The 20,368-nt window shown below is 43.2% G+C and overlaps 1 protein-coding gene across 2 annotated transcripts; it reads right to left on the bottom strand.

Annotated features, from left to right (window-relative positions):
- Window positions 1-1,532: 1,532 nt before the first annotated feature.
- LOC115175844 (integrator complex subunit 3) lies at window positions 1,533-16,606 on the bottom strand. 2 transcript variants are annotated; one of them, XM_029735401.1, is made up of 29 exons: window positions 16,247-16,606; window positions 15,447-15,530; window positions 14,426-14,509; window positions 12,851-12,964; window positions 12,630-12,714; window positions 12,388-12,454; window positions 11,883-12,024; window positions 11,453-11,588; window positions 11,233-11,330; window positions 10,880-11,071; window positions 10,556-10,643; window positions 10,212-10,291; window positions 9,707-9,798; window positions 9,310-9,440; window positions 8,639-8,767; window positions 7,997-8,129; window positions 7,468-7,522; window positions 7,198-7,301; window positions 6,922-7,086; window positions 6,424-6,577; window positions 5,584-5,652; window positions 5,412-5,487; window positions 5,162-5,275; window positions 4,319-4,367; window positions 4,061-4,228; window positions 3,330-3,430; window positions 3,102-3,174; window positions 2,780-2,936; window positions 1,533-2,496 (listed from the first exon to the last, which is right to left on the bottom strand). In XM_029735401.1, exons 1-29 carry the CDS (start codon window positions 16,328-16,330, stop codon window positions 2,419-2,421), a joined length of 3,102 nt encoding a protein of 1,033 aa, XP_029591261.1. In that variant the 5' UTR covers window positions 16,331-16,606; the 3' UTR covers window positions 1,533-2,418. The 2 variants fall into 2 exon arrangements, with proteins under 2 accessions (XP_029591261.1, XP_029591262.1); XM_029735402.1 differs by having other exon boundaries at window positions 11,459-11,588; window positions 16,247-16,330.
- Window positions 16,607-20,368: the final 3,762 nt, after the last annotated feature.

The raw sequence follows: 20,368 nt of genomic DNA, 5'->3' as shown, positions 1-20,368 counted from the left end.
TTTTTAGTATATCATATAAACGGGTGGGTGCAATCCTGAATGCTAATTGGTTATACGCGCATTCCCACCGGTGTACAGTATATCCCACAAGTATCCACCAGTATGATGTTAAAATGTCTATTTACTCTGTTCCATCTGACTGCGTAATCCACTGTCTCATCAACCCAGGCAGGGAAGTTATAAACTTGATCTCCACTATAAAAAGCATCTACACATTCTCACATTTCTTTAAGACTAACATTTAGTTTTCAACAGCAGAGATCTGTATAAACCTCGCTGTCTGTCTCCAACATTTGCCACATTGTTTCAATATTCAAATTCGATCTCCAGCTGTCCCATAGTAATGATAGTGTTGGGGTTGGGAGTTGGGACGAGAGAGAGGCAGGCAGCATTTCTCAGTCTCGACTTCGTCTCGGGCCTAACAACACCCGTGCCAATATATCCTCCAAACACCGGCTTCTTGGGCATTATCACTTAAGTAAATGTTTCAATCTTGTACATTCACATTCCTCTCAATGTGTGCTTTGATGTACGTAAGGAATAACAATTTGATAGAAACTTGTAAATAAGAATGTGTTCTTCTTACTTGACTTGCCTGATATGAATTACTTGACTGAAAAATATGGATTTCAATAAATGAAGTCTCAATTTCAGTTATCAGTGGATACACATGTATTTTTTTACCTAGTTATCCTTGGATTTGTATCTGTTAAAGCAGAGGTCACCAACCTTTGAGTCACTTTCGCAGTCCAAAAAAACATATTGGCTAAATGCCAGGTCTGCCAATGTTGTTATTCTCAGACAATATCATATTTCAAAACTCTACCTTTGATAACGAAATAGATCAGTTGGTGCAGCACTTGCGAACTGAGCATAAATTGACTGGACTGATGGTACCTGCATCAGTCACCGTGCTTTCAAAACAACTCTGGATTTGATTTCCCCCCTCGAGTTCCCAGTTGTGAAGTCGGAAGTCTAAGATTAGGTTAAACAGATATCAGGTAAGACAAAAGTCTGAGATTAGGTTAAACAGATATCAGGTAAGACAAAAGTCTGAGACGCACTGAAGTCGGAAGTCTGAGATTTCCCCAGTTGTTTTGAACATGGCATTAGTCTCAGAGGGAGAGAGAGCAGCAGAGGGTCCGCCTTTCACGGTCCTTGCTCTCTCCTTCCTTTCCTCCGGTGAGACTGACCAGAGAGATGGGACAGTCGAGTCCCCACCGCATCTGCCACATGCACAAATTCATGTTGCTACTATGACCAGAGAAAGCAAAATATTACTCAAAATGAAAATAGACACAAGGAGCTGCTAAGAAGAATAAAAACCCATAGCTGTCGATACACTTGGCTACTCATTCATTGCGGCGGCAGCAGCTCTTTGCTGTACTCTTCGACAGTCTCTCTCTGTTCTGGGTAGTGTTATAACAATTGACGCTGTGCTTCAGCGTGTGAAAACACAACCATAAGCCCGAATCGACATGCAACATTCAAACTCTAATGTCCAGATAATAGTCAAACACATGACATATGACTATGTTTCCACCACATGGTTCTTTTTTTTTATTAATATCATAATCATTTAACATAGTTATGATCTTTTTTATGAAAATAGTTCAGTAGAAAGACATTTCCATTAAAAAGTTCAGCGACTACATCTGGCTCCTCCGTTCATAGTCTTTATTTCTGACCTCGCATACAGTCCAACCATCTGGGGTTAAAATGATCCAATGAGAGCGTGTGTCCATGGTCTCGCTTCTTGCCAATCAGAAATGAAGGGTGAACAGGGACAGGCATGTTTATCAACCAATCGTTGAGTTTTTCAGATGTGGGGCGGAACATTTTTCTCTATGGGGGTGGGATTGGGACAAAGGTGACCATTTCTCCTCCTCTCCTCCCTCAAAACGGTAGGAATCACCTAAAGCTTTCACGTGCCTCTGTTAAAATTGCCTGGACTGGATGGTCTTGCTGGTTGGTCGGTCATCATGGTCATGGCTTATAAAATGCTTTGTCTGATGTCTCTAAGTGCAGTGTGATAGGCGGACAACTAAGTGACAATAGAGCAACACATTTACCCCCCCAAACATCCAGTCTAGTCATGTAATCCTTTCCTCAAGGATATAGATGTACTTCTGTCAGTCTGTGCCACAGCGACTGGCATTTCCCCTTGGAATGCTCCCCCTGACCAATCCAGCCAGACCAACTGACACAAAGCAGCCAATGACCAGTGAGAGGTGAGGTCGAGCGTCTCCATGGCTCCGGCCAGTAGCATCAGAGTCCACGCGGAGGAGTCCCGGACCCCTCTTGTTGAGTGTCTCTGGGGGCGGGGTTTCCTCAGTGGTTTGGAGAAGCTGGTTGGCTGATGGTCCTTTCTTCAGGGATGTCACTATGACAGGTGGGAGCGGGTTGGTTGTGGGGCTGTCAGTCGCTGTCCGAGGCCACCGCAGATGAGCCTTTCCTCTTCCTCTTGGGGGCTTTGGGTTTGGAGTCCTCTTCCTCCTGGAGTAGGGGTGGAAATAAAAAGGAGGTTGGAGGAACAAGTGGAGGCAGAAATAGCTTCTGAAACCAGGAACGCTTAAAATAAAACAAATTATAGTGACACAGCTGAGGGAGGCACAAAATAGTTCCTGATTAACAGCGTGGCTTCTGTTAATTAGCAATTAACAAAACCTAAATCTAATCCTGGTTCTGGAGTGTACAAGGGTATGGGGCTTTGTAAGGCTCATCTTAACGCAGCTTCTAAAACAGGATATAAGAAGGAAGTTGCCGTAGGAAGACCTACCGAGGCACTGCTAGACGCGCTCTCTTCCTCGTTGCTCACAGGGGTGGCCGCTCCCTTACGTGACCGCGGGGAGGAGGCGGGGGCCTTGCGCCGTGACTTGGGAGGCTTGGAGGAGGGCTCTTCGTACTCCTCGGCCAATGAAAAGAGGTCGCTGAATCTGAGAGGTGGAGACAGAAAGGAGGGACACATTTACAATCCTGTCACACTGTTAAACCACTAGAAGACATGCCTGGTAACTGTGTAATAAAAATACAGAGTATCTTAGTGTAGTCATAGTAGCTTGAAATGATCCCCTGAGGACAGTGAGAGTCTGGGGTCTCACCTCATCTTGTGGGCCTCGTCGCAGCTGGCCTGGACATGCTGCAGTGCCTGCAGGATGGGCGTCTGTGTGAAGACTGGGGACCCACAGACAGAGTAGGGTCAGAGTTCACTGGGTTAGAGGCATGTTTGGGGGACACTGAGGTAGGTGTATAATGCGGTGTTAGTTTGCTGCTATTGCAGGACAGATGTGTGCGTTTTAGAATAGTAAAACAGTGTGTGTGAGACTCACAGCTGTTCTTGGTGTTGCTGAGGTTCAGCCTCAGGTTGTCCATGTGCTCCAGGATCTGTTCCAGGGTCAGCTGGGCCAGTTTACTGCTGGAGCTGCGCAGACTGGGAGACACACACAGACAATAACCGTCTTTCCTTATACTCTCGTTACCAGGCTTTAACCTATCAGTCACCAACACAGTGTGCGGGCTTTTGTTCAAGCCCAGCATTTAAACGACCGATTCAACTAATAATCAAGACCATGGGTGATCAGGCAGGCTATCTGCAGTGCAGTGAAAACCAACAAAAGCTCAAAATCAATGAACAGGACCTGAAGCCTTTAAACCCACGTGTGTCTCTTCAGTTACACATTTCCGGACTTTCACACCAATCAATGGTTTTTCTTACCCCGAGAGATACGGAAAGCACTGTGAAGTAAACAATGCATGGAATGCGAGTATGAAAACTTGGGACTTAAAATCGTTGGAAACAGAATGAAAAATCTTTAGCCAGAACTAAGTCGAACACAGATCTTCTGGACTGATATTGTTGTGCTATAAGTTGAATTGAAGTATGTGTGTGAGCTATGCGTTTATGAAGCGTGAACCAATTGGATGCCGACATTCGCAATATCCAAACAGTGGATTGATGTAACAAGTCATCAAACACCTTCTCTGGAGGTAAAGAAAACTATTAAGATTAAGGTAAAAACTCCATCTCCTTAAAAAGTGAAAGCGGTGGACTCGTAGTCACCTCTGGCGTTTGCGTGGCATGTTGTTGTTCTTGATGAGCAGGGCCTTGATGTGTTCCCCCAGGACGTCGTCGTGCTTGGCCGCCCAGTGGCGCAGGATACTGGTGGTGAACTGGTCCTCCGGGTGGCAGGGCCGACTCAGCACCATCTTCACCATCTCACCACTGGGTCTAAAGGGGGAAGGAGCACCACAGGGATCAGTACCGATGCCACTGTATTCATTTGCAGAGATACAGTATGTACCTGTAAATATAGCTTACTTTTCCCTGCGTAGTTGCAACAGCAAACAGGAGAGTGCTTCTGGGTGTTCTGGACAGGAAGAGGTACAACATAAGAATATTATGCCAGTGGTAATATCAGGAAAGAACAGTGTAGAACCATTAACTCATTTTAGTGAAGGTCAATAGCATACCCAGGCAAATATTCACATTTTGTCATTGATAAGTGGCTAATTTAGAAGCTGTATAGTTAACATGCTATACATGGATGTCAGAACACAGGTTCTCCACTTCCCAGCGCTGTGTGTTTTGACTGACAACCGTTACAAACTTGAGTACAAAAGATTGGTCCCCCCCGCCACAAATGGGCTACTTTTGCACATGTGTTGTCTGAGGGAAATGCACCTGTGAGTCCAAATGGGCACTTCACATTTTCCTATTTTAAAACTAATGTAATTTACAGTATCAACGTTTACAATCGCTATGTTTGACCCACAGGATGACATGTGTTATACCCTGGGTTGTCCTGAACAGAATGAGCCACGGAACATGCACTTGAATGCACTCACGACTTAATTCTATGCGCACCAGAATTACACACTGTTTTAATTACACTCTGCCTTTTGAACCCAACACTGTAAGACCATATTTTATAACTTAGATCGCCACGTTGGCAATAGAATAGGCTTTCAAATGATACCCACCCGACCCAGATCGCAGCTAATAATGGAACATTTTTGGATTGCATAAACAGTAATTATGTGATGGTAGGGATGTGTACCAAACAAAAAAAGCGACAATGGCACTATTGAAGGGGTCAACAGTCTTCCCGATTTAGCTGATAGCGGAGAGCAGTGTCTATCTAGGCCATTGTGTGTGTCTCACCTTTGTACTTGAGGTGCTGCAGGATGGGGATAATGGTCTCCAGTGGAATGCTGTGGGCCAGGAAGAGCTGCCAGGCACTGTACTGCTCAAACGTCTCCCATTCCAGAGACTGGACTGTAGGGCAGAGACAATATTTCATACAGAGAGACAAGCACACAGTTCATACACATGCACTATGAATCTGTTTTTCTCAGTTTGTCTGTGTGTTAGTGTCAGTGTGTGTGTGTGTCTGACGTTATATGTGACTCACTGAGGATATTGAGGACAGAGTCCTTGCGGAACATCACCAGATTGCCAATCATCACGTGACACATCAGCTCCTGAAGCTGAAAGAGAAAAAAATAAGAGTTGGGGAGGTGAAATGGGAGGGTTGAAGGAGACAAATACTAGTGTATATTGTTGTGTGAGTGTGGTTAAATTACCTGTGTTGAATCGATGACTGCTACAATCATGTTGAGTAGCTCTCCACTGCGCAATGTCTCATCTGGGAACTACAGAGAGGAGGGAGATATTAACAGTGTAACAGTGCCTTCAGTACTCACACCCCTTGACCTTTTCCACATTTTGTTGTGTTACAAAGTAGGATTAAAATGGATGTCATTTTTTGTCAACAATCTACATCAAAGTGGAATTGTTTTTTTTACAATGTTAGGATTTAATGGAAAATAAAACACTAATATATCTTGATTAGATAAGTATTCAACCCCAAGTCAATACATGTTACAATCACCTTTGGCAATGATTACAAGTCTCTAAGAGCTTTGCACACCTGGATTGTTCAATATTTTTACACCTGAACTTATTTAGACTTGCCATAACAAAAGGGTTGAATACTTATTGACTCAAGACATTTCAGCTTTTCATTTGTAAACATTTCTAAAACTATGAATCCATTTTGACATTATGGGGTATTGTGTGTAGATCAGTGACACAACATCTCCATTTAAATTCAATCTAACACAACAAAATGTGGGAAAAGTCAAGGGGTGTGAATACTTTCTCAAGGCACTGTAGATGCTGTCTGTGTGTGTGTGTATTTACACCTCGGCGTAGACGGTGTCTGTGTGTGTGTTTACACCTCGGCGTAGACGGTGTCTGTGTGTGTGTTTACACCTCGGCGTAGACGACGGAGTTTGTGTGTGTGTACCTCGGCGTAGACGACGGAGTTTGTGTGTGTGTACCTCGGCGTAGACGACGTTTGTGTGTACCTCGGCGTAGACGACGTTTGTGTGTACCTCGGCGTAGACGACGTTTGTGTGTACCTCGGTGTAGATGGATGGTGTGAGATAGCAAAGCAGCCTGATATCGTCCTCCTGGCAGGCCTTCATGTCCATCATGAGACAGGTGTGCAGGTCTCCCAGCGCCGTGGCCTGTGCAAACGACTCGTACAGACTCATCTTCCCCATCGCTGCTTTACTGTGGTGGGAGATGATGTTACAACAACGTTAGAACTAGGTTACAGCTATACTGCAACAATGGTACAACAACATTAGATCAAGTGATGTTAAACCAACAGAGCAGTTTGAGGGAAAAAATGTGTCCAGGCTCATGTCTCCAATGACTGCTTTATCAATGTAGAAAGAACGTTACCAGCAGCATTAGAGAAACTAAAACAGTGGACTGTTGTAAGAAAGGAGACAATTATTTCTAGCGGACACCAAAATGTCTAACCCACTACTCCCTCAGCCTCCCTGAAACCAAGGGCTCCCATTCCTTTCTAAGGCTAATACTAAGCAGTGTGGTGGCCCCGGCCCCTTCACCTGGCCTTGAGGTAGTAAAGCAGGTGATAGCCGATCTTGGGCTGTTTCTGGTAGAGCTCCGCCAGCATCTCCAGCAGCACTGAGAAGCCACTGTTGTCCTCCTGCATCTGACACAGGTTCCTGAACACCAGGCACACAGGCTTACACACAGACTCCTCCAGCGACCTGGGAAGACACAACAAAGTGAATATTCTACAGACTTCGTCTTTTTTCGCATCCCGTCTTACCCCCTAACCAGGCCACGTGGACGCCATCAGAAGGCGCACATTAACTTACTCTTCTGTGATGTCGTCAGGCAGTACGTCTCCTCTGAAGTGGCCCTTGAAGAGCTCAGCCAGACAGGAGGCCAGAGTGGACATCTGCTCTGAGTCAAAGTCCTCCTGAGAGAGAAAGCAAGCCAGACGAGGGAGGAGAGACAGAAAGGGGACATCAATAAACCACAGAGAATTCTCATTTCCCCCACAAGATATACGATTACCCAAATAAATATCTGTATTTAACCAATGTTTTTCAGACTATATATATATTTTTTTTTTGCTGACTCACCTCCAGGATCAGGTCCACTATCTCCTGCATGACTTCACAATGTGCCTCTGTGTCACTGTTGGAGGGAGAGATGGGGAAAGGAATCAATTATTGAAGAGCCCATTTCGAAAAAGATTTCCACTGCTGCAATCAGCAATGTTGTTGCAATCAGCAATGAGAACAATTGACAGCAATGGGAGTGAATGGGTGAGTGATGGGGGGAGGGGGGGGGCTGAGAGATGAAGTATGAAAGTGGCTCTCCAAATCAAAGGAAGCAAAATGGCCGAAAGCACCCAACCTACTTGTGAGCTAGGCAGAGGAGCGGAGCTAATGGCATTACAGTCAACATCGCTCCAATCCATACAGATCTACACGTTACCACTGTGAATGGGTAAAACAGGGATCTCCGACTTTTGTCACGTTCACTGATATTGGCTTTGGCAATGTCTTATACCAATACGGCTAATTTAATTGAATTTGTTGAGTGTGTTGGTTAGACAAATAATGTCACGATGTGAGAGTATTGTCATTTCACATCCACTCTACTGACCTTCCTTTCTGTAACTGCAACACCTTCTCCTTCATCGTGTCGTCCAACTGGTCCACGTAGGGAGTGATGTCAGCGGGCTCCTCAATAATGGCCTCTTTGATTGGGTGGAATCTGAACTCCCGCTTTTTATTGCCTGTAATAACCCAAATGAGAGGTCAGCCAATGACTTGATGTGGATGAGTACGAAGCAGAGTGAGAGTGAGGCATAATATGGTTCCAGTCTTTTGAATTGGATCATGAGTTCCTAAATTGTTTTCACATGCCAGTTTCTGATTTGGCTTCATCTAAGCTAAAATCAGTGTTACGGCATTAAGGTTCATCTATGTCAAAAGAGGGCTTCATCTATAGAAGGCAAAACAAATCTAACGCGGTGATAATCTGAGTTGAGATGATGCTAGTGATAGGCCTGGTCCTAGATCTGTTTGTGTTGTCTATCCAACTCCTATGGTCATTGTCACCCATAGGAGTTGACAAGGACAGACAGATTTGGGAGCAAGCTAGATAATGCTCATTTGGTGTAAAATACAGCAGAATATTTTGTACCCATTTAAGTGTTGAGTCTGGTGTAGTTCAATGTTAACATGGTTCTAACATTATCTAGTATCTGTGTTGAGTGGAGTAATAAAATGTGTCCTTTCTTACCCTCACCCTTGTTGTTAACCTCCTCCTCATCGTCGCTGAAGGCAGCCTCCGTGTTGTCGTAGCAACCATCCTCCTTGTCAAGCAGAACATGATTGTCCATCTCCAAGGAAACAGACTCCTCCATTTTCACTGAGGAGCAAAAAGTGATCAGACGACATTGTAAAGTAGAGGCAAGCAAACACAGAAGGTTCTCAAATAAAGGCAACACTGGAATAATAGCTTAGCTAGATATACCCTTCCAAAAATGCAAACACATTTCAAACACTTGCATATTATTTTCCTGGTTAACCTAATTCAAAGTACTTCAAAATCGAAATGATTTAATCATCCAATATTTAGCGGGTCAACTTAAGTTAACTGTTAGTTGCACCTCAATGCAATTCAATAAAGTCCTATTGAATTAAACATGCTTTACTTTCATGCTCTACTTTAGGGTTCCTTGTCTAGATGGAACATTCAGCAGACACGTTTAGCCAAAGCCACTTCCAGTTGACACATAACAGCCTCTGCTCTTGGACTAGGGCTTCCCTGGTTTCCCTACCGTTACTCGAAATAGGCTAGTTTCAACTCCACAAACTATACCATGAAGCATGATTCAAAAAGGTTGCTCTTCAAGGACCACCAACAGTGTTCATTCATTCATTCATGTTAACAAATAAAAGTTGAATTACTTTCATTTGCACCTTCATCCCTTCCCTCGGTAGGGGGTGAGGGGGAACTGCAGAACTCTGCGAAGCGTTCCCTCAGCATGGAGCGCAGCTCCCGATCCAGTTTGGGGTTGTCAAACAGAGGAGCTAGATGACTGAGGGAGGAAAATACAGACAGATTAGGGGGTTAAAATCAGGGCGATGAAGATTCACTGACATAACATGTAATAAAATAACAAAATCACTGACGAAACCAAAACCCCTTGATCAAAAATGTAAAATCTGCAGAGGTTCAATTTAAATATATGTTCATTTGTTTATTTTTTTTTTTATGTACAACTGTGTCCAAGGTGAAATATATCCCATGATGGCTGGCGGTGGTGGGTGCATGAACGTGTGTGTGTGAGAGAGAGAGACTCACGCCAGCACTCTTTTCTCCATGATGAAGGTGAGAGAGTTGAAGACACCCTGCCGCACCTGCCCCTCCAGAGGGGGGAAAAAGTGAGGTATGATCTGTGAGGGAGAAAGAGGAAAATGGGGGGAGAAAAGAGAGCCAAATCAATGGAAGGTAAGCGGGAGTCAAGCGGGAGTCAAAAGACAAGATGAGTCAAACATCTGCGAGAACGACAAAATACCACACAACTAACAACTTCTCTAAAGCATGGCACAACGAACACAAATGAAAGTTATCATTAATCTTCCCCACTGCTGTAAATGTACCACTCGCTTCCCAAGTCAGAAAGAACGGGTGAACACGGCAGGAAATGTCAAAACATCTCTTCGCTCTCTAATGCTTCGCTAACACACTGAGCATGAAGCACATGTCAATAAAGTCTATTCAACTTTGAATAGCTAAAAAAGTGGTACACTCGCCACAGTTAAGTAATCTGAATCAGCTCAGTTGTGTAATGTGTGCATCCACTCACCCGACACATGAAGTCCAGGAGAGTGGCAGTGATGGCTGGATGAGGCTTCATGGAGTGGTGCATCACTAAGATGGCCGGCTCTGAAAGAGGGACGGGCAAGAGAGAACGGATGGGTAAACCATGAAAAGAGAAAGAGACAAAAGTGCATACTGTGGCGGATAGAGAAGGTGATCGCAGAAATGCGTCCATCTTGTAAGCTCTGTTCCAGTTTACTCGTTATTCTAATATACCACTAACCCAACACCCACATTTCCCCCCTACTTCTATACATTTAGTTGAGCACATTGGTCCCTTACTCTACACATGAAGAGATACAGGTAGTGTTTTCTGTTCCTCCGTCTTACCTATGTTCATGATGCTGTCCTTCTCTGGGCTGAAGAAGAGCCAGTCGTAGAACAGGGCAAGCTTGGCGTTCGAGGCCGCCACGTTAGACTAAAGACGCAAGTAATAAAACATTTAAATATTTCAATGTAATTACTATTATCTGTATGGGTAAAATCCAGGTAAATAGTCGTAAATACGAGGTAAAGTCAAATTCAAAAAGCTTTATTGTTTACTAGATTAACATTAGACAGAAAATAATATTGGGCATACTATAAAATAAAGCATTACCCATCTTTGCATTAAAGTGCCTTAAAGGTATAACCAATCTTTGCCCTGCCCCTTACCGTGCAGGTGGTGAGCAGCCAGCCAATGATAGCCCAGCGGGGCAGGATGTCAGAGCTCAGCACCTCATTGGATGGGTGCACCACGCCGCAGATGTAGCGAATCAGGTCACAGCGCAGCGACTGGCTCTCTGCCGTGGACAGGTACTGTCTCTGGAACCAGTCCTGGTAGCGCTTCTGCTGGCCAAAACGCACCTACAGGGAGAGAGGGAGAGGATCGGCATAAAGGAATGTGAATGTGCATGTACTTTGTGTGTGTACTGTCCTGATAAGTGTTGTAGTGTGTGTGTGTACCGTCCTGAGATGTGTTATAGCGTGTATACTGTCCTGAGAAGTGTTGCAGTGTGTGTGTTTACCCTGGAGGTCATGAAGAGCAGTTTGGTCTCCATGTCTGGTGTGAGGCGACAAGCCAGGAACTTGCGGGATGTGCGAGCGGTCAGGAGCTGCAGCAAACCTATGGAACCAGAGAGAGAGAGTTAGAACTGAACCACGGGTCTCTCTCACACACACACACACACACACACACACACACACACACACACACAGACCCACCCCTGCTTAACGACACTCTCTTACCCTTACCAGTGAACTGAGGGCTGAGGGCCTGAGGGTTGTGGAGCAGGTCTTTCCACAGTAGCTCCATCTCTGGGATCCGGGCCACGATCTGCAGCAGACGCACCAGGTCTCTCCCAATGATAAAACACTCCATAAACTAGACAGGGATGAGGGGAGGAGAGAGAAAGAGAGGAATATGTCATTACTCATTCAATTATTGAATTGCGGTGTGGAAATTCCCCATTGTCAAACCTAGAGACAGTATAATACGCTTGTCTGTGTTCTTGGGCATATACGATACAAATCTTCTTTTTCATCTGTCCTCAAGACTCCAGACGCATCTTCGCTCCAAATCTACTCCTCCCTCATTCCCTTACTCACTGTATCGGTCATCTCCTTACCTAACTTATGCCATTACATCACTCCCTTCTTCATTCCTCTCCTCCCTCACCTTCTCTCGGAGCAGGCCGATACATAAGTCAACCTCCTTCTGTCTGAGGACCAGCAGTGCCGGGGTGCCGTGGTCCACGATGAGGCGCAGGTAGGTGTACACGGACATGGCTATCAGCATGCCACTCTTCAGCACCCACTCCCTGAGAGACGACGAAGAGACAAGAGACGATTGTAGTTCGTGTAGAGAGACTGTTGTGCGCTAAACCAAAAGAGTCCAAAAGTGTGAGTGTGTTATAAGCCTCGAAGTAAAACTAAGTAAAACTCCCAAAGTACTAATCTGAGGAAGAAAGGAGTTGGAGCACTCAACAGAAATCACTTATTTTGGCAGTTTTTATTGGTAAGCCCTTCTCATGTATTGTGAGCCTACTTCAAAGCATGACATATTTAAATAATAATAATAATAATTGTGTGATATGTTTTTTGCCTTATGAACCAGTTTGACTTTTATTGCATGACAATAATGGTGTGAAAGAGTGTTTCCTGTTGATCGCTCTCCAACACACCTTTGATCCAGCAGTATGTCCAGCACATTCTCAGCCAGCCACAGGTTCTTACTGGTGATGTCTCCTCCTGGACACAGGAAAAAAAAGCCAGAGATGCTCAATCAAGCAAACCAACACAGAGACTAGAGACAAAAGGCGAGGAAGCCATTTTGTCTTGACACAATTTAGACGCGAGAGGAACGGTGAAACAAGACGCTACTCAAAACAGTGAAACCAACAGTACACACGGTGAATGGACTGACCTGCGATCTGCTTCATAAGGGTCATGAGGACGCCGTCCGCTCCGATCACGCCACTCTTCACCAGCTCCCTCACCAACCAAACCAACTGAAGGGAGAGAGAGAAGGGCAGGATCATTAGTCAATCACTTACTCATTAGAAAACCTCCACATGTGTATTGTGACAATAAAGCTAACTGTATTGGAAACGGTTTCTGCCTTTTCTACACAGAGAAACTGTTGACCTGTGTGCGGCACACGTCCTGCAGCTTGAGGAACTTCTCCATGAGGATCTGGTTGATCTTGATCAGGATCACGTTCATGCCGTCCCTATTCACCAGGGTGAGGTCTCTGTAGCACTGTGGAGAGTAGAGTCAAATATAGTAGATTACAAACTGGGTGGGTCGAGCCCTGAATGCTGATTGGCTGATAGCCGTGGTATATCAGACCGTATACCAGGGGTATGACAAAACATTTATTTTTACTGCTCTAAATACGTTGGTAACCAGTTTATAATAGCAATAAGGCACCTTGGAGGTTTGTGATATATAGCCATATACCACACCTCCTCAGGCCTTATTGCTTAAGTAGAATATAGTAAAGTAGAGAATATGTAAGTCTTTATTATGACATACTGTACAGTGTCCATACAATTTAGTGTGATTATTAACAGGTTTGTGCCTCAATAGGGCCTACTGCATAACTAGTGTAATGTGGATTCAATTAAACTGACCACCCAGACAAGCATGTTCAGGTGACAAGGATTTAGAGAGGCCACAGGAATATTATAGAAGTTGACCATTCTTTTTATTTTATGGACAGTGAAAGTCAGAATACAGAGGGGAGATAGATACAGAGGAAGAGAGACAAGAAGGGGTGAGAAAATTCATACCCAAAGCGCCAGGGGTATATGTGCTCCGGAGTCTGTAGGGCTAACCACTACACCAGACTCGGGCACATTATTTCAAGAATGGTGAAAGTATTCTTATTGATATCCCCAAGTCGTAATTCATAAAAGGCCCAGACTGTCCCGTTCTATAGTACCTTATGGTGGAAATGTTGACGTGTCATCATAAGGTATACTGAAAATACACAGTCTGAAGGTGTGTGTGTTTATAATACCGGTGTTAGGGGGTTGAGGAAATGAGATGTGTATCAAGTGTGTGTGATACTGGTGGTCACACACAGTGGTTTTGGAGGCTGCAGTGTGTGTCGTTATAGTGTTGTGTGTGTAATAAATACACACACAAAGCCACATTTATGGCTCTCTCTGTTCGCATGAGAGCCATAAATGCAAAATGTGTCAACATTGACGAGAACAGTGAAGCTTCAGACTATAGCATGAACGTTTGTGAAGTGTTTGCAGCGTATGTGATGTACAGATTGGGTTGTGGGGTATGTAAAGTGCATAATTCCATTCATATCATGGAGCCTAAAATATTTGAGGTATTAGGGTTGGAATTGCATGCTGGGCATAAGTGTTGATAACAGCACACTATTTTTAGTGCACTCACAATAATCACTATGTAAGCTAATTCAAACGTGAGGTGGGCATAAATATTGGTGTATGTATAGTGAATGCAATCAATGGTGCCATGATCATGAGGGCTTTCCGACCATCTTGGTTTGACCCGGAGTCTCCCAGAATTGGCTTTTGACTGCCGACGAACAATAAAGCTATTCCAGGGTGTTTTGAAAATGCAATAACAAAGTTACAGACTGAATTGGCAACCCCAATGATCATATGAAATGATAATGTGTATAATAATGATGTGAAGTATGATAATGCTGATAAGGATAACGTTGTAACAATGCCTTACCCTCTGTGCCTGTGGAGGCTCGGTGAGCAGCAGAGCGAAGAGTCCCAGACACACCTCCTCGTGCTGCTGGGGGCCCTTACACACCTGGAGGATGAGGAGAATATGACAATGTACCATGCCATTTAACCTACCCATGATACGGCTGTAGCCATCACTATAAATCGGTCAGGTTGGCATTTATTGTCATGAATCTGGCCCTGGGGGGAGTTTTGCAGAGTGGCCACTATCTGACACAGCTACAAAGTCATCAAATCTGATTTCAAAACTAACCTTAAAAATCACACTGCTAACCTTAATGCCTAACCCCTAACCTTACATAAGACCATATAGACATTTTCACTTTGCAGCTGGCCGAAAGGGGACCACGTGCTCTCCCAGAAGCTTGGCTGGTGCGTAAAAACTGTGAATTCAGACAAACAAAAGGTGTAATCTGTCCTCACTCAAAAAGATGTCGGATAAAGCTGAATTCGTTAAAAAAAAAAGTTCACTGCATCAGGGATAGTGTACACAGAGGTTTCGGCATCGCAGCCTTCTTCAGTGTGTAGGTACCAACTAGCGGAAATTGCTCAGTTCTGCCTCCAGGTCAAGATTCCTGACAATAAACATCAACCTGTTTATCATTGTGTTGACATTGGAAGTTTTAGCCATATCAGGGATTCACGTCACTTGAACCTATTCAATTCAACATAAAGACCTAGCCTACCAGTAGCATACAGTACATAATCCTACACTTCTCAATATGCTTATGAAGCATATGTACTACATCCTTTAACTACTCACATTTACAAATGGCATTGCAAAAATGTTTACGAGAAAGGATCAATTACTAGGCCTGCTCTGATTAGTCTGACCATAGTCACATTCTATTAGATTCAATGCAATCCTATGCTATACATCTAATGTAATGTAGATCACAAGGCTCAATACAAACATGCAAGTAGCCACACCTCAACTGCACATTCTAGCATGCAGTGTCCAATCCCATGGTGATGGACTATTAGTGAGAGGGCGAGGGACTCACATTGGCTGTGATGGCATCGTTGGCCTCACGCTCTGACAGGCCATTTGTCAATGAAGTGACGATCCCCACACACCTCTCCAAACGCTGATGAACAAAAGCAAAAAATGATGTTAACCACAAAAACAGATAGACACACACACCAACATAGATAGGCCAAATCATTCACAATTCACATAATGTGGGCATACAGACAGTCAACAACAAAAAAACACAAAAAGGCCACAGAGCAACACAGCAGGCTCACACCCATGGGAGAAAAAAAAAGTCTGAGAAATCACACACACACAAAAACAGCAGACAAACAACAGAATGTGTTGACGCCTCTGTCAATTGAGCTAGTTACATACTGTATGAAAATGTCTAAGCCATCTGGTGTGGAGGTTAGGCCATAGATTTTTTAAGGGAAGAACCACTACAATGGTAGTGTCAGAAAAGGTACTGTATTGACATGTGTATGATGACCTTTGCGCATGTGCATGGGCTCGTGTCTCATCCATATATTTACATAAATAGCATACTAAATGCTACGGTAAATTCTGCTGGATTCCCCATCGTTTAAACCCACGTCAACAAAGCACAAATGCGTGCTGCAAACCTACACATGTTAGACTAGCAAATGCATTTCAGAATTAGGAACTAGCCTTGCTGAATGATAGCTAGCAACATGCAGGCGAGGCTATTCTAGAAAATGGTTCCGTGTCTTTGTATTCGTGAATGTTTTTTTTACGTGCTGTATGGTTGAACAGCTGTTTGTATGATATAGCAACGCTTGTTAATAATATGTTATACAGTAAACCTACCTCCTCCAGCTCATCTTTTGCGTCCAGGGTCGTGGACACCAATAGGCGACCCTGCGGTTTCCCCTTTGCCGGTGAAGGCTCCATCACCTCCCGCCTCGCTTCGTCTGGCCCCAGAGGACTTGAGGGGTTAGACACTGGGGTTCGGGGAAAATTCTAAATGATTTTCTTGTATCAATGGAGCGCCTCTAACACTAGACAGTTGTTTAGACTCTTTTACGCGCTCTTCGTCGGACACCGTGTGTTTTTTTTTACTTGGTTTGACCACCTTTCACTCTCACTCCATTGCTTTCGACTGTGTCCGAATAAAACAAACTAACTTCCGGAGGGCATGGTGGCCTAGCGGAAGTATTCCTTCACAGAGCTAGCAGAAGGGAGGAGCAGTAGTCACTTTTTTAGCCAATCATTGATCTAGTTATTTTGAATTACATAAAGGTTTACCAATGAACGCAGAGGTTAACCGGCAAATGAGTAGCGATGTAACTTGAACAGAAATAGAGTCGAATATTGACATCAACACAGTTGTGTCACTTTGTAAGGACAGAACAGAAAAGTCGGATTTTTAGTTATTGAAATGTGTGCATTGAAAAACAATCTGGATAATTGTTCTTCCTTATCATGCTAAATTAAAAAAAATAGCATTCAGACCAATTACCTTCGAATTAATACATTTTACAGTTCATAAAGCAAAACGTTGGAAACGTGGTTGATATTAGGTATAACTGCCTATGGTATATAGCCTACTCCAAGGTAAATATGCTGTTATGGGTGACAAGAAAAGTTTGTGGCCAACTGCTAGCTATATATTTATACCACTTGATGGCGCAACAACCCATGTCAACGAACAAGCGGGTGACTGAACGATGAGTTTTTTTGTGGCATCCACACCCATCAAAGTTGCCCATCCCTGATCTACATGGAAACTAGCTACCCCATTCATAGGCTCTAAATGCTTTAGTGTCAATAGTATCTTCTGACCGGGGAGTTTTGTTAAGAGCCCCGACGCTTGATGTAAACATTAACACGTATCTTTGATATCAGCGAAAAATCTTTTTTTATAAAACAAAAGGTTAAATTACTACACACCACAGTAGGTTGGTGGTACCTTAATTGGGGAGAACGGGCTCGTGGTAATGACTGGAGCGGAATCAATGGAATGGTATCAAATACATCAAACACATGGTTTCCAGGAGTTCACAAGTCAGTCTTGGGCGAAGCTAATCGCTGAAAACTGTGGGGAGAAGGCAGAATGCCACCTAGAGTTTTTGAGAGCTACAGGGAAACCAAACCAGCCGCTGAAATGGTAGATAAATGACCACAGCAGCTTAACTTAAGGATCTCTACAGATCGGTGTCCCACCCTCGGGACGGTTGAGCTAATATGCGCTAATGTGATTAGCATGGCGTTGTAAGTAACAAGAACATTTCCCAGGACATAGACATATCTGATATTGGCAGAAAGCTTACATTCTTGTTAATCTAACTCCACTGTCCAATTTACAGTAGCTATTACAGTGAAAGAATACCATGCTATTGTTTGAGGAGAGTGCACATTTATGATCTTGAAAAGTTATTAATAAACCAATTAGGCACATTTGGACAGTCTTGATACAACATTTTAAACAGAAATGCAATGGTTAATTTGATCAGTCTAAAACTTTGCACATACACTGCTGCCATCTGGTGGCCAAAATATAAATTGCGCCTCGGCTGGAATAATACATTAAGGCCTTTCTCTTGCATTTCAAAGATGATGGTACAAAAGTTAAAAACATTTTCTTCTTTGTATTAGATTTACCAGATCTAATGTGTTATATTCTCCTACATTCATTTCGCATTTCCACAAACTTCAAAGTGTTTCCTTTCAAATGGTATCAAGAATATGCATATCCTTGCTTCAATGCCTGAGCTACAGGCAGTTAGATGTGGGTATGTCATTTTAGGCGAAAATTGAAAAAAAGGGGCGGATCCTGAAGAGGTTTTAAGAAGAGACAAATGAAGGGGTAGGGATGAAATAGAAGAACCCTAAGAAGAGTGGATGTCAAGATCCAACAGTTATGTGCCTTTCTGAACCTCTGGGAATTTGCAGACAAAATCATGAGCATAAACGACTTGTGTTTGGTTGTTGATCTTCACTGACTGGATAAACCAAGCACTGTTACAGTCACAGGTGAAAGGGTTATCTTGCATTTTCAGGAAATTTAAGGCAGGAAGATAACATATCACTGTCTCAATCTCTGTAACCTCCTAATATATACTGATCAAAAATATGAATGTAACATGCAACAATTTCAAAGATTTTACTGAGTTCATATAAGGAAATCAGTCAATTGAAATAAATTCCTCAGGCCCTAATCTATGGATTTCACATGACTGGGAATACAGATATGCATCTGTTGGTCACAGATACCTTACAAAATAGGTAGGGGCGTGGATCAGAAAACCTGTCAGTATCTGGTTTGACCACAATTTGCCTCATGCAGCGCGACACATCTCCTTCACATAGCGGTGATCAGGCTGTTGATTGTGGCCTGTGGAATGTTGTTCCACTCTTCTTCAATGGCTGTGCGAAGTTGCTGGGTGGCCTAGTTATAGTCTTTACTTAAATAGTCTTGAAAATCTATGACAAGACTTGAAAATGGCCGAAGCAAGGATATGCATATTACTTGACAGAGCTTGAAGAATTTTATAAAGAATAATGGGCAAATGTTATAAAATCCAGGTGTGCAAAGCTCTTAGACTTACCCAGAAAGACTCACAGCTGTGATTGCTGCCGAAGGTGATTCTAACATGTATTGATTGATTCAGGGGGTTGAATAAAAAAAATGTAATGTATTTTTCTTCCACTTTGACATTAGATAGTATTTTGTGTAGATCGTTGACAAAAAAATTACAATTAAATCAATTTTAACTAAATGTGGAAAAAGTCAAGGGTTGTGAGTTCTTTCTGAAGGCACTTTACATTTTTGTGAATTAGATTTTTTTCCTCCAATTTAAATCTTAGCCCCCTTTTTTCAATTTTTGTCTAAAATGACATACCCAAATCTAACTGCCTGTAGCTGTTATGAGGTCTGTGTGTAGCTTGTGTAGAGGAGTCAGGCGCAGGACAGCAGATATGAGTAAATAAACGTAATTTACTCAAAAATAGGTAAATACAATACAATAAAGCAAGCCCACATAACGGACCGTATAACACACAAGCAATCACTCACAAAAAACATGGGGGAACAGAGGGTTAAATAATAAGTAATAAGTAATTGGGGAAGTGAAACCAGGTGTGTAAAACAAAAACAAAACAGATGGAAAATGAAGTGGATCGGTGATGGCTAGAAAGCCGGTGATGTTGACCGCCGAACACCGCCCGAACAAGGAGAGGGACAAACTTCGGCGGAAGTTAACAGTAGCTCAGGCCCCGAAGCAAGGATATGCATATTCTTGGTACCGTTTGAAAGGAAACACTCACGTTTGTGGAAATGTGAATTGAATGTAGGAGAATATAACAGAATAGATCTGGTAGAAGAAAATACAAAGGAAAAAAAAAAACTTTTTTTTCTACCACCATCTTTGAAATGCAACAGAAAGGTCCCAAATCTAGCGATCAATCTGGTTGTAATTCCGATGGTATCCACAAGCAGGCAGCAGTGTATTTGCAAAGTTTCAGACAGATAAACTATGAGCAAGCTACATGACATTTAGTGTGAAGTCACCCAGGAACATTTGGGCAAATCGTGAAGGAGACATTTACCTGCAAGAACATCATCAAATCTGTAAACTTGGACTTTAGCTTTTCCAGTATTAGTAGCCATATTGTAAGTTGAACATTTGCAAAACACCCAGTTTTCATAACTCTCCATATTCTTGTAATTTTTGTCCAAAAGGAAAAGGCTTGCTGTCGCACAAGGTTAGCAGCAACATTTTGCGACACATACGCATACTCCCGTAAAGCCCAGCTCATTGGCTATCTAGTTAGCTTTGTTTGACCACGATTGGTGCTTATTTGACAAAGTTACAGTCAATCAAGTGAAGACCGCCCGCGTCATCGGCGCGCCATGAAGGCGTCGCTCTCTTGTTTGGTGTTGCTCTCTCAGATTTGGTGTCCTATAGGATATACTACACTCCTAATGAT

This window comes from Salmo trutta, chromosome 36 (genome assembly GCF_901001165.1).
Source record: "Salmo trutta chromosome 36, fSalTru1.1, whole genome shotgun sequence".
Classification (NCBI taxonomy): domain Eukaryota; kingdom Metazoa; phylum Chordata; class Actinopteri; order Salmoniformes; family Salmonidae; genus Salmo; species Salmo trutta.
The sequence above is the reverse complement of the archived record's forward strand: the minus strand, read 5'-3'. Positions and strand labels throughout refer to the sequence as shown.

Coding starts and splice junctions, on each gene's coding strand:
- LOC115175844 (XM_029735401.1), bottom strand. CDS start 16,330: ATGGAGCCTTCACCGGCAAAGGGGAAACCGCAGGGTCGCCTATTGGTG. Junction 12,025..12,387: donor GACATACTGCTGGATCAAAG/GTGTGTTGGAGA, acceptor GTCGTCTCTCAG/GGAGTGGGTGCTGAAGAGTG. Junction 11,589..11,882: donor TCGGCCTGCTCCGAGAGAAG/GTGAGGGAGGAG, acceptor ATCCCTGTCTAG/TTTATGGAGTGTTTTATCAT.